At 45.3% G+C, this 14,567-nt stretch overlaps 1 protein-coding gene across 1 annotated transcript in view; it reads left to right on the forward strand.

Annotated features, from left to right (window-relative positions):
- The first annotated feature begins 7,046 nt into the window (after positions 1-7,046).
- RORA (RAR related orphan receptor A) overlaps positions 7,047-14,567 on the forward strand; it is a 571,618-nt gene continuing 564,097 nt past the window's right edge. Inside the window, exon 1 of the mRNA XM_034783531.1 lies at positions 7,047-7,356. Coding sequence (XP_034639422.1) covers positions 7,185-7,356 — 172 coding nt within the window. The 5' untranslated portion in view covers positions 7,047-7,184. The remainder of the gene's footprint in view (positions 7,357-14,567) is intronic.

Consider the following 14,567-nt stretch of genomic DNA (forward strand, 5'->3'; position numbering starts at 1 on the left):
TATTTAGCAAAGTAAAATTGGGACACCTCTCAGGGCTGGCCTGAGCTGTCTTGGCATCACCGCTCGCCTGAGCCCCCCTCCTATCCTACTCAGGGCTATCCTGAGCCACCTGGTGTTGCTGCTTGCCCAAGCTCCATGCCACCCGGGACTGGGGCTGATTGCCTGAGCCTCGCACTGCCCTGGGCTGACTGCCCGAGCCTCGCCGCCCAGTGTCTCATGTCGCCACTGGCCTCCCTAAATGTTCCTCCATGCCCCCCTAAAGGGGAACAGCCCACTTTTTGGGCAAAAGTGGGTATTTGTTCCATTTGTACTTGTCAACTGATCAGAGCAACTTGCAACTGGTGAGACCAAATGGGACAAATGCCCATGTTTGCCAAAAAAGTCAGGACACGGTTTTAAAAAGGGACTGTCCTGACCAAAACTGTATGTATGGTCACTTTATCTATAAGTCACATAGGTCTAAGGCTGGCTGTGGGCCTAGTGATACTTGATGTACCTAGAGCTGGCTGAAACAGGAATTTTGGTTGATAAAAAATGTTGGTATTTTGCAATTTGCTTTTGTTCTGAATCGGGACAAAAGCCAATTGACTTGAAATTTCTTGTGAACTGAAGACCCTTGAAAATTTTGTTTTGGAAACAGTGAAACATGGTGTTCCCAAAAGGAAATCTTCGGGGACAGCCGGGAATCCGGGACTGGCAATGGAAATTTGCTTATGTTTTTACTAAAGTTTCATCAAATTTGTAATAGATTTGGCCAACAGTTTGTTTCAGCAAATCAGCACTTTTGGAAAAAAACATTGTTTTCTTGGGAAATTTCTGACCAACTTAATTATATCACTATATATAAATCCGGCTGGCCACTTGACCTTAGGGATTGACAGTGTAGGGGAATGTTTATTAGAATAATGTACCTCTGCTCTTCTCCCTCTTCAAATCCATTTCTTTTCTTTCCCCATTGCCACCTTTGCTTCTTTCCTAATACTCCTTTCCTTTCAGTCACTGAAATCCAGTGCTGCTGGCATTATTGGTAGAGGGACTTATGTGGGATCCAAAAATAGGCTTTTTTATTGTTCCTAATTATTTTCACTAATCTTGAGAAAATAAAACTGGTCCTGCCAGTGCAATATCAGCTCAAAATGTAGCCCTCCTTCCTTCAGGTCTTTGTTTTGTTTAAGGATATTTGGCTAGAGTTTAAGCCTTCCCTAGAGAATGATGAAGTTGCAGGCAGCCAACTTCACTTGGATAGTCACAAAATCGGTCAGAGAAGCATGGAAATGGTGTCTAAGGGTTCCTGGGGAAGAAGAGAGGTGTATGTGTCTGTGGCCTCCCACTGACCTTGTGTATGCGGTAGTGAAGTGGGCTCAGCTGCTCGCTTGTTTGTTCCATGCTTGAGCTTGCAAGACCGACAAGGGCTGCTTGATAGCAGCCTAGTTAGGGAGCTAATTTGAGCAATAATCTGTTTCAGTGCCCCCGACATAATGCCCCATAGTCTGACTGCAGTAATGGTTGTTTCACCCCAATTATATAAAATGTGAGGAAGCTCCTGCTGCTATTGTTTCTCTGACACTGAAATTAGGTTCTCCCGAGGCTTTGTCTTCTGTTTTTACTGAGCAACAGGGCTGCTTTTTCCATTTCTTGTGTGGATGTTACTGAAACACTCCAGTAAAGAGATATTGCCTTTTGAGCTGTTACTTTAGGCTCTAGCCCTGCCTCAGGTGATTCTTGCTCCTAGTGAGTTATAGAGGAGAGGTGGTGTTGAGAGAGAATCTCTCTTGTGCATTAATTCAAATCCCTGTTACAAACACTAGCATTTTCTCCTCTGGTCTGTTTTCCCTTATTTTTAGTTTTTGAAGAAACCTCATTTTCCAACAACCAACCCCTACTGTACATTGTCCTACCACAGCCTTCAATGCCACACTCTCTTCTTTTTTCTCCCTTAAAAGTAACACAATAACTTTTTGATTTGTTTAGTTTTGCAAGCAGAAAAAATGAACGCTACATGAAAAATATTTATCCATAAATTGGATGAGTGTATTCAATCTCGGTTTGCGTGTGTGTGTGTGTGTATATATATATATATATATATAAAAATCAACAAACAAAGATCCCTGGTTATTGAAAGTACACCTCTACCCCGATATAACGCTGTCCTCGGGAGCCAAAAAAGTCTTACTGCGTTATAGGTGAAACCGCGTTATATCAAACTTGCTTTGATCCGCCAGAGCGAGCAGTCCCGCCCACCCGGAGCACTGCTTTACTGTGTTATATCTGAATTCATGTTATATCAGGTCGCGTTATATCGGGGTAGAGGTGTATATGGTATTCTAAAAGCATCGTGTCCTGCAAACACTCCTTACCCTCAGATGTAGTCCCATTGTATCCAGTGCTGGTGAAAGGCATTGGTTTGATAGTCTTAAGGACTGAAGTCCTCTTTTTCTGAACAAGGCAAGCTTCCCAACATACATTGCCTTGTCAGCAGGCCTCAACCTGGATCTGGGAGGTGGGAGAAACGTTTGCTAGGGATAACAGGTGGTTCAGTTTCTGTGGCATATGCAATTCTTGGTTTCTCTTCTGAGTCTTCCAGTTAGTAAAAAGAGAGTCATGATGTAGGAAGTTGAAACTCAAACCCACTAAACTCGCCCCATAGAGGGGCCGCCAAACATCCATTAGATGGGAACAACTTCTGATCCCTACTAAGCTGAGCTGGTCTCAGAATGGTGATGCAAGTGAAAAAGCTTTGTAGCCTTTGGGGACAATGAATGGTGAGGTTATTAAATAAAGTTCTGACCTTCTGGAGTTTATGCATTCTCTGGGGACAAAGGCAAAATCGTTCTTATGCTGCTCTCTGTCTCCTCCTAACATACACTACCATCTCAGTTCAGCCCCATTGTATGTTTGCATTGGGATACGGTTTTTCCCCCCTGCATAGGTGGTCAGCGGGTTTAAATCCAGGACCGTCAGATCCACAGCCAAGATATTTTACAAGTGAGCTAAAAGAACAACTGGCAGTAGAGTAGGATGTTGTCCAATTTCTGAACAGGGCCCTAGAACTGTACATGTCAAACAGCATGTCATACAATATGAGAGACAGTTGTGAATGTTGGCTGTTGGGATTCATGGGTTCTTTTCCAGGCTCTGACACAGGGCATGGTGTAGTGGTTGGACTAATGCTTACAAACAGTATACCCAAGCACATAGACTTGTCACTTTGAGCCTGAAAGGCAGTTTGTCTGAGATTTGCCTGTCATAGTCGAGGTGTGTTTTGTTCCCAATTTTGGCTACTGTGGTTGTGTAAAACTCATGTTATGTTGTAAAAGAGGATGATTGATAGTTGTCTGCTTTCTGGGATGGGGAATACAGGGGACTCGCATCTTACGTGGGGGTTAGGTTCTAAAGTCAGTGCGTAAGGCGAAAATCGTGTATAGTCAAAATTACCCTTGAAAAATCCTTTAAATCACCCATAAAGTACAGTATACTGTACATGGTTTTGTGTATACAACCCTGTACAGTAATACTGTATGTATAAATGTATAATGTATACAGTAATGTACAGTATATAATAAAGGGTACATATGCAAAATATAATTTTACAGTATTTTTAATTACATAAAAGAGACAGAGATGGAAGAATGAAAGAATAAAAAAGGAAAACAGTAAATCTAACCACTCCATTCATCCTGGAGATTCTTGCTAGTCTACGACGACGATAATGGTGATACGATGACTATGACAATGGTGATGTGATGACGATGATTAGTACAGCACCCGTATGTTGAACGATAAGACGATGAAGATGGGTGCTGTACACACTCCGATGATTAGTCTTCCTCTTCCCCTGATAACACTATTAGAGGAGTCATCAGGGCTTTATGTCGAGCCAGGAGATGGAGGTGACAGAGAGCGAGTCGTAGATGAAGTGGTTGGCTCTGGTTCAGCTCGAGAAATTGATTGCGTAGGCTCATCTGCAACTGATCAGCAACTGTTGCTGTTGTCTCTTGTGCTGCTCAAACATTTCTTGATATGGTCTCAAATCGTCTGTAATACTACGTGTGATTTTGAGGCTTTGTCCATAGATGGATCATATCCAGAAATTGAATCATTCAAGTGTTTTGCTGCTTGGAACACTTCAGCAAATTTACCTTTTAGGGCACGGGGATTTGCAGCCCTGTAGCGCAAGCCCGGCTTTATTAAATGCCCAGCCACATTGCCACAAAACAACACAGTCACACGATCTTTAGCTGCTTTGAAGCCAGGGGCTTGTCTTTCTGATTTCGAAGTGTAAGTGCAGTTGGGCATTTTTTTTTCCAGAAGAGCCCAGTCTCAACAGCATTAAAAACTTGTTCCGGAATATAGCCCTTTTCTTCTATGATTTTCTTTAATTGTTCGGGGTAGGCTTTTGCTGCCTCTTCATTGGCAGATGCAGCTTCACCAGTAGTCTGCACGTTTTTGAAGTTGAAGCAGTTCCTAAAATTGTTAAGCCAACCTTGCCTGGCTTTGAATTCCTTCTCATCAGAAGGCTGTCCCTCTTCGGGGGGAGGTTTGAACAGCACGTAGAGGAGAAGAGCCTTTTCTCACAACGTGTTGCCATCGATAGGCACACGTTTACGGTTCATGTCTTCCAGCTCTAAGTTTAATGCCTTTTCAGTCTTCACTAAAGTCTTATCACGCACCTGGCTCGTCACCTTAGCAGTTATTGGAGCACTTGATGCCATGGCTTGATGAATTTCTCTCTCTTGAATCTTGATGGCACGGATGCTAGATTCGTTGCGGCCATATTTATGCGCCATGTTGGACACTAACATATTGTCTCTCAATAAGTCCAATACAGCCAGTTTTTCCTCCAGTGTTGGAACAGATCACTGTTTCTTCGGTTGAGCACCAGATGAAGTAGTTGGCTTGCGTTTAGGGATCATGTTGTAGGAAAAATACGTATCTTTAAACACTAGAATCACACTCAGTGCGGTGAGATGCTCACACTATGAGAGGGAACTGAGACTGACTGAGTGAACAGCAGATTCACGTCTCTCATCTCACGCTCACTCCGGGACATACGCTCATTGAGTGGAATGGTGGGCAGAATCGCCTGCACTACTGTATTTAAATAATTTTTCTTTTTTTTTTTGCTACGCGCGTATAGTTGAATTCACGTAAGTTAAATGAGCGTATGATGCGACTCCACTGTATGAGGCCTTGGTCAGTAATAAAGGTTGTGACGAGCAGCAGAAATGTATTTTAGAAGACATGAGACTGCAACTCATGGTCTTCTAGCTCCCAACCGTAGCACCTTCCCCTAGGCTATTTCACTAGAAAATGTCTTAATTTGGTGTATGTGAGAGAAGGGGATGGGGACTGTGTGAGATTTTTCCTGTTGTGCAGACATGTGCCAGAGCTGCTAAATGGGTGAGTCTCACATGAGTTGTGCAACACCTGCCCCACCTGGCATGCCCTGCTGCTGCTTCAGCACCTACCCCGACAAGGAAGTCTCTGTTGTGGTGGCTTTTCCTCTTCCAAGAGCCCTAGCTGGAAAGGGGGAGGGCACAGCAGAGTGGGTGACCGTGTCCAGGAGCCCTGGAAGGTATGGGGGGGGAGGAAGAGGATCTGGTACAGGGGGAGGTCATGATGGGACTTCATTCCCCCCACCACACACACACTGGTAGCTGCTGCAGCAGCCTCAGCCTCATGCCCTGCTGGCAGGGAGCTGGGGCCCTAAATCTCAGGGGAGGCTATTCCTGCTCAGGCCCTGGGGAGGGAAGCTGCCAAGGGGGTGGCAGGGGCACTCTGCCCAGTGCTGGGTTTCCCCTCCCCTGTCCCACTTCACCCCGCTACTGCCTCAGCCCTGGGCCCTGTTCCGGGAGGAGGGAATTGCCTGAACCCCTGGGGAGAGGGGGGGCTTTGCTGGGGGCCATTCCTGGCCGAGCCCGTGGGGGCTGGACACGCGTGGTACCCAGGGCCGGCTTGAGGCACCAGCCCACCAAGCATGTGCTTGGGGTGGCGCCTGGAGGGGGGGGGCGGTGCGGCGGGGCGCTCTGGCCCGAGAGCGGGGCCACGACAGGGCTGGCTGCCCACCCCGCAGCGCTCCAACCACCAGGGAGAGCGGAGCCGCAGCGGGCTCCCCGCCCTCCCCCCCGGCACTCCGTCTGGTCGGGGAGAGCGGGGCCCCGGCCGGGCTTGCCGCCCTCCCCCCAGCACTCCGGCCGGTCGGGGAGAGCAGAGAGCTGCGGCGGGCTCGCTGCCCTCCCCCCAGTGCTCTGGCCGCTGGGGGCTCGTCGCCCTCCCCCTGGCAACCCGGCCCCCCGGGAAAACCGGAGAGCCCCGGCCGGGCTCTCTGCCCTGCTCCCGGCGCTCTGTCCTCCTCCCAGCGCTCTGGTCTCCGGGGGCTCTCCGCCCTCCCCCCCAGCGCTCTGGCCGCTGGGGAGAGCGGAGAGCCCCGGCTGAGCTCTCTGTCCTCCTTCCGGTGCTCTGGCCGCCGGGGGCTCTCCGCCCTGCTCCCGGTGCTCTGACCGCCGGGGGCTCTCCGCCCTGCTCCCGGCGCTCCGGCCGCCGGGGAGAGTGGAGAGCCTCGGCCGGGCTCTCCGTCCTCCTCCCGGTGCTCTGGCCGCCGGGGGCTCTCCGCCCTGCTCCCGGCGCTCCGGCCGCTGGGGAGAGCGGAGAGCCTCGGCCGGGCTCTCTGTCCTCTCCCGGCGCTCTGGCCACCGGGGAGAGCGGAGAGCCCCGGCCAGGGTCTCTGTCCTCCTCCCGGCGCTCCGGCCGGTCGGGGATTGTGGGCCCACGGCCGGGCTCGGTGCCCTCCCCGCCGTGCTGGGGGGCAGCAGGTGGCGTTTTTGCCTAGGGCCGCAAAAAAGCCAGAGCCGGCTCTGGTGGTACCAAGGGGAGCAGCCAGCTCTCTGACCCACAAGCCGGGTGCCTTGGCCTGGGCGTGTCTCCGCCGGCGGTGCAGCGAGAGCCCCCCGCCCCCGTGTCGGGGCTGGGCAGCCCGCGCCGCGCGTGGCGGCGAAGGCGGGGGGATGCGGGGCTCTCGCTAGCGCTGCCTGTGGTCACAGCCCGGCGCGCTCGCCTCCCATCCGGCTCCGACTCGCGCTCTCCCCGCTGCAGCCGCCGCCGCCGACCATAGAGTCGCGCTGCAAACAGAAGATAGAGGGAGTGCAGGAGCTCGCCATCTCCAAGCCATCTACAGCGGGAAAAACATGGAGTCCGCTCCGGCAGCCCCCGATCCAGCCGCCACCGAGCCGGGCAGCAGCGTCACCGAGCCGGCTGCCGGCGCCAGGGACACCCCGGTCAACCTGGAGCCTGCCCGGAAAAGCGAAGCGCCGGCTCCAGTCCGCAGGCAGAGCTACTCCAGCGGCAGCGGCAGCAGAGGTAGGGAGACTTGGGGAAGGGGGAGCGCTGGGATAGGGAGGGTGGGAATAGAGAGAGGGGGGTAGGAGAGAAGGGCGAAATGCAGCAATTAAACCACCGGGCATAAACCAGGGGATTTATTGGGAGCTGGGCACAAAAAGGCAACTCCCCACTCCATGCAATCTGGCAAACTTTTACAGCTCCTTTTAATTGCTGAGGGAGGAGGGACAGACCGGAGGGAAAATATTGAGAGAGAGAGAGAGAGGGCTGCTCGGTGCTTTCCCGTTTCCCCGTTTATCGCCTGCAAAACTCAGATGGGAACTATGCCCCTGAAATTACATAATTAAAACACAAAACAACCTCCCAGCAGGATCATTAGAATTCAAGAAAACAAACTTTTAAAGCTGCAGTGTCCTTCTCCCCCACCCTTTCCTTTTCTCCCTGCTTTTGACAGTTTCGTCTCTGATGTGCTGAGGTTTGTTGTTGGAATGGGGGAGTTTTATGTGATCTCGCTGATTAACTAGGAGGTTGCCGATCTGCGATTTACTGCTCCACTCTTTCGCATGCTGTGTTTTTTTAATTTGTTTCTTCGGTGTGTTAAAAAAAGAATCCCTCCCAAAAGTTGATGCTCTCCTGGCGTTTCTTGAAGGTGCACAACTTTGCAGAGAAGGCTCTTCCTGATCTCATGGATTTTCCTCCCCTCCACCGCCAGTCACAAGATATTGCAAACAAATTTTAAAAAGCCTTTAATTGCTGGTTTGATGATGACCTAAGCATTCTCATGATACACACCGCATGTTTAATAGTACGGGCAGCGAGAAACGTGTGCTGGCCAGTTTAAGTTCGGCATTGTTTATCGCTTCTCGGCTCCTTAGAGCTGTGGTCCAAGTGTATTACCTGTCCACTTTTACTGAAAGTAACTGTCTTTCGACAGCATTGTATGCTAACTGTTCGCTACTGTACAGGGAGGGAGAGACCCGCTGCCCCCCTTTCTCCATTGCACAGGAGCGGTTAAAGTCGATGGGTTTTAAATATATTTAGGGTTGGGGGGGGGGGGAAGCGAGAGGGACAAAAATGCCGCTTTAATTCCCGCTGTCAATAATTTATAAATCGCTGCTATCATCCAGGGGGAACTGACTCGGTAGGATCGTTGAGTGATCGGTGGAAACTAAATAAAAATACATATACTGATCTGTTAAAGAAATGACAGCCAGGCTGGCGCACACAGTCCTCGCATGGCTCCGGGGTCCTGTGCCAGCTGCCGGCTGATCGCAGGGAGTCGGGGAACGTTTTCAGGTGGTGCGGAGAAAAACCCGATTCCTCCCGGAGTGTGTGATTTTTGTTGTTGTTGTTTGGAATATGGCTGATCATGTGTTGGCTTGTGTTTTACAGTATTTTTCCCATTTTGGCCACGCCCCCCTTTCCAGGCAGCTTCCCACTCAGGGAATCCGAGTACAGTAAAAGCCAGCAAGATGACACACGCTGAAACATTTAATTAGAGGCAATTTCCGAATAATGACCGCGCAGTTATGCAAATGCACGGGGGAGGGGGTGGCGAGGAAGAGCTGGCTCTGGAGAAGACGGGAAGATGGGGAAGGTTTTTGTGTGCAGAAAGCATTTGGCTGCAAAGAATATATTTAGAGCTTGAGACAGTGGATTTGGAATGCAAGACGGTTATGTAACAAGGTTAATCAGAACCACTAGAGAAAATTTCCTTAATAATGTTAAGGAGTTTTCTGAATGTTTTCAAAGCGGCCGTAGTTTGTGGTTGTTACACAACCTCCCCCTCCTCAGTTGCTTCAATCTGCTTTAATTGTCATTGCTGGCATATGATGACTTTTAGGGGTGGGAGGGGTGGGGAGAGAGGGATGACAACCTTCACATTAGTCTTGCGATGTTGTAACTTTTAGACCTTAAATTATGTAATGGACTACTAGTAAGGTATGTATGTATCCAAAGGGGAGACGGCAATATTTCTGATGATGAGGGTGATCCGCTTGTGATTCTGAATCGTTTAGGCTTTGCTACCGCTAACCTGCTGACCCATATGTCCCTCCTCTCCCTTGTGTAGCATTAAATAAGGGGGGGGGGAGGTTAAACACACACACACTGCACGCAAGCACTAGGTTATGTAACAATCTGAATGAAAAAAACGAAGGTCAGTGATGGAGGCATCCATGCAGCAATGCAATACCAAAAGCCCCTGGAAATTGTCTTCAGAGTCTTTAATATCTAAGAGAATGTATGCTTTTTAGGGACAATAATTGTTTGTGCCTTGGAGGGGGTGTGGGTATGGATAGGAATGATTTAAAGAAGGAAACTGTTTTGGGTTTAGGGATGATGTAATGGAGTTGGTAGGAAATACAAATCTGCTCCTAGATTGCAAACAGTAAGAAAATTGGAGTTTGCATTCAGGATTAATGTTGCATAAATTACAGTATTGAAAATAATTTGACCTATACACTAGGTGATTATGCCTTTCTAATATTTAAAAGGTGAAGGTCTGTAACTTTGCAAGAAAATACCAGAGAATTGTAATTAACATTTTTAGCCTGTTTGAAAGCAGGATGCAGATGGAGACATTGGGTGAAATTGAGGCACCCGACTTGTGATTTATTTATTTATTTATTTAAAGATTCCTGAGGCTGGTTTAATGCTTATTTCATATAAAGGGAAAATATATTATATGGAAATCTTCTTGACATTGGGATGACCTCGCAATGCATGAATAGCACATGTATGCGTATAGGTAAAAAGAATAGCCCTGTAACACAGGTAAATTCCAAATCATGTGTTCGTGTACATGTTCAGCACATCAACTAATCTCTTAGGTTGTTATCCTGCAATGTGCTCCATGCAGGCAGATCCAGACACACATGCAGGTCAGTTTGCAGAATTGGTACCCAGAAAAGCATTCCTTGATTTTTAAATCAATAAAGTTAAAAGACACTGGAAATATTTCTTTGTATCATCTGTTTTAGAAGCTGCTACTGTTGTAAACCTGTACTCAGGGCTGTGCAGCTAAACTAGCTGTTCTTAACAGGGAATTTGAGAAAATAAAGAATTGAAGAAAAGGGTAGTCGATGAGACTCAGGGAAAAAAAAGATGGTGAGAGGTTAGATTCTTAACTGCAGCTTTAATTACTGTAACATTTGAAATACTGTATCTCTTGATACCACTTATATATCTGGCGTGTCAGATCCCTAAATAGCTTTATTTTATTTTTACTTTTGCTAATGCATGGGTATTTTTACTTTTGTTCTAACGGGTTGGTGTTTATTATAACAATTAATTCTTGTGCTTTTAGATATCAAAAGCATTTGCAAAGCAAGTAGTCTTATAAAAGTGTGCGTGTGTGACTGAGAGAGAGATCACCTGTGGACTGATGGTATTGAGTAATGTTATTGAGTAGTGTGGAAGAATAATGACACATAGGTTGAAAAAAGTGACAAACAGTCAGATTAAAAGCCTGATATTTCCAAGTAAAGATGTTGTTGTCACCTCCTCTAGTTGTTTATTTTAACCTAAGGGCAGTAGATTTCCAGTTTTTCATTAAGTTAAACCCTAATCCATACGTGTTTGTACAGATGTTCTCACATGTCTTCATAGCATGCACTGACTTCATTGACTACTTTGCACACCCTAGTCACAATTGCATATACCACTTCTGCTTTCATCTGCAGTCATAGAATATTCCTAAGGCAACTACAGCTGTTGCTTACATGTAAAGTAATATTAGGAGAGTATATATGTAAATTATTGAGCATCTGGAAACAAAGAGAAGCCAGAATCATGTGACCAGACAGCTGTTTGTGGATCATCAGGAAGTGCTCCACACACCACAATCTAAGATTCTCAGTGTTATTACCTCCTTCTAAAAATGAACGTATTTGAAAAAATGATAACAAATGTTGGATTGGGCTCTCTGTTATCCCATCAAAGCTTAAATGTTGCGTTTTCATTTTTTAAATCTGAAATATCAGTTGTCCTAATTTCAGGAGCCAAGTTCTTGTTCTCTAGGCTTTTTTCTCACCTTTTGTCATCTATAATATGTCAATCAACTGCAGTAGTTTTCCAAGGGCTGCCGAGGGGCTTGTGTTATACTGTCCTGAAGTTTCTCCCCTGTCTGTCAATCAGACCTAGGACTAGAAAGCAAAATATTATTTTTTCTTTTCTGGGCTGTTACTCTGTTTTTTTTTGTTTTTTTTTGCAGTGTCAGTAAGTGGAGGGTGGGAGGGAAAGAAGTTTCCCCACTGTTGAGAGAAGAGACAGAAATTGTTTAGTAAAATTTCCTATTCATGTCCCCCAATGCATTTTTCAGGTATCTTGTTAGGAAAGTTGAACATTTTAAAGGCAGCATTCATGTTGTTGGAGGACATTGTATTAAATGTTTTGTGGTGGTGATTGCCGTACTTCTCTGAACAGAAAGCTATATGCACATAGGAGGCAGTTTCCTGAACCCTTACTGATGAATATTGAGTGTCTGCTTGCATTTCCCAATCCCTTGTTGGGACTTGGGTTTTTGTTATCACCACTTGAGACTAATGATATCCTGATTTTTACTGTATTTAATTTTTTGCACTGTGCTGTGCGTAATTTGATTATAACATCAATGAACAGTGATATCAGCCCTTTATTTCACAGCTCCATCTGCAGTTGCACACTTAGCAAATATTTCAGATGTTCTAAACAGAATATTTGTGATGTAACAAAATTTGTCAGTTTAGTGCGTGATCTTTGCATTTTCAAGTTTTGAGTATTCTCTTTAAATTTTCAGAACACTTTTCTCACACCGAGGGCTGTTCTGGAAGCACTGCTTCTGATTTAGGACTATAGATTTGCCTGTTGAGTAAATGAGATGTACTATGAAGCATCTGAAAGAAAACCCCAATCATTTAGTTTTAAACCTTTGTAGCATAAGAGCAATAATACCACTTTTGCATTATTTTCTCAGGAACAGTCCTGTTCCCTTGTTGCAATAAAACCATAACTTAGTCTTTTATTTTATTGACTTGAAAAGTATCTCAGTGGCTCGTAAACCAGTAAAGAACACATTTGGTAATGGAGATTAATTGGCAATATGACTATTATAGCTCAGGTTATAGAACTATATTTGAGTGGTAGGACAGTTTTGTCTGTTGAAAGTTGTCTGATTTTTTTTCTACTGTTTGTTTCCAACTGTAAGGAAATTTGGCCTTGGGAAAATATGGAGTAACTCCATTGAGGTTAATGGAGTTAGTCCAGATTTACCCAACTGCAAAGAAGAGAAGAATCTAGCCCTAAGGTTTTATAATGTCTAAAATTAACCTTAAAATGATTTCATTATCAATACTTCACATTGAGTATTTTGAGTTATTTAAGGTTGTAAGATAACGGGTCCAAAAAACTGGGAAGTGAAAGTACTCTGGGGAAAAAATATTAAAATTCATTAAAATATGTTGATAAATGATAGATTTAATATGTTTGAGAAAGAGAGACTGGTTCCACCAACTTCAGCACGCATAATTAATTTAAAAGTTTCAGTTAGCTTTAATATTGTTTGTTAATTTTGACGGTTATCAACAAATTTGGGTAACTGCCTTAAGTGTAACCTATATAATAGAATAAATGTCTTTCAGTTTAAAATAATTATGAAATAATTCTAAAGTACTTCTTCTTTTTTTTTTAAATACATTTTTCTTTACGTTAGGCTTGGTGCTGACTGTATTAAGGACTGGGTTTAAAAACCATAGGTATACTGCATTTTGAACATAGTTGAAATGGAAAAAAGGAAAGGAAATGCACTTTCTTTTTTAAACAAAATTCCTAAAATCACTTTATATTTTTTAAGTTCATTAGGTATATTTTAAGTGATTATTTTGACAAGTTCAAACACAGTTAATATATATTTCACCAAAAAAGGGGGTATATTAGATAATGTAAAATATTTCTTAGTTAGAAAACATTGTGTGTAATTTTTGCTACCTGTTTGGGGTGTGAACTTTCTGCTGCTGCTTCAGTTTTTTTGAGTAGCATAGAATGAAATTGAGTAAATTTCGCATGTGTTGAAAATACTTTAATATGGTACATTTCTGTTGTTCACTGTGGTGCACTTGTGTTTTAGAGGCTGAATTTCAAATTTCTCAAATGATGGGGCTTTCACCACTTACCTTGGGAAACTCTTTAACACTGTGTCATGTTTTCCTGATACTCTGTTTAACATATCTTACATCCCATTTGTCCTCATCTTTTTCATTTGAACCTCAATTTTTCTCACTGCATGCTATTCCATTCCTCCTCCTTAGTCATCGTTTATGTCTTTTAAAAATATTTACTCAGGCATCAGTCCATCTAACTCTAACTCTCTCCCTCTTCTCTTCCCCCCCCCCACTCCTTTCAATTGGACAATAAATAAGAGAGATTTCCTTTTGTCACCTACAAGAAATTCAAACTCAGCAGAGAAACCACACCTGTCCACCTGATAGCTGCCAAGTTGTGTGCAGCTCCATTTGTGACATTTCTCATGAATGACAGAAGTTACTGATTGGGGCAGGGTGCTTGGGATGGGGGGAAGTAGTCGCATTAGCGCAGGGACATGGCAATGGGGGTGTGTGATAGTTGGGGGTCTAGGGATGCTGGGGTGCCTGAAAGGTGGTAAAGTTGCTGATGTGTATGGGATGGGCGGGTGCAGGTGACAGCTTCGGACCCAGTGTCCCGCACCCACAAGCGATGTGGGTAGTTGCAGGTGTCTATCTGAAGAGGGTATCTGGGTGGAAGAATCTTGGGCCAGTATTCTGTCCTTCCTTTGCCTTCTGTCCTTGCCAGCTGCTGCCATTGCCACCTTTTGCTGCTGTCTCCTCCTATTCCTCTATTCAGATCTAGGGGAACTGCTGCTGCTGGCTGTGAGGAGCAATTGCAGGCCATCCCTTCAGTCCAGTGGATATATGAGGATCCAGCTGGGTTGCGAGGATGCATGACAGGACTGCCAGATATGGCTGAATTCTGTTCTAGAAACCTAGCTTGCAGTGACGCAGGTGTTTCTACTCATGATGGTGTTGTATTGCAATATCTGATGCAGTGTCATGGTAGAATTACTTGATCCATGGACAAGAAAAAAAGTCATTAGAAGAGGGATTTGTAAATTATGTCGGAATGTAACAGTCTCCCTAAAGTTTCCTCTGTGAAACCTTCATTTCCTCAAAAACTACATAAATTCAAAGCTTAGCCCTACGTTTTCAGAAAGTTAATGAATT

This window comes from Trachemys scripta, chromosome 10 (assembly GCF_013100865.1).
Source record: "Trachemys scripta elegans isolate TJP31775 chromosome 10, CAS_Tse_1.0, whole genome shotgun sequence".
Lineage (NCBI taxonomy): Eukaryota > Metazoa > Chordata > Testudines > Emydidae > Trachemys > Trachemys scripta.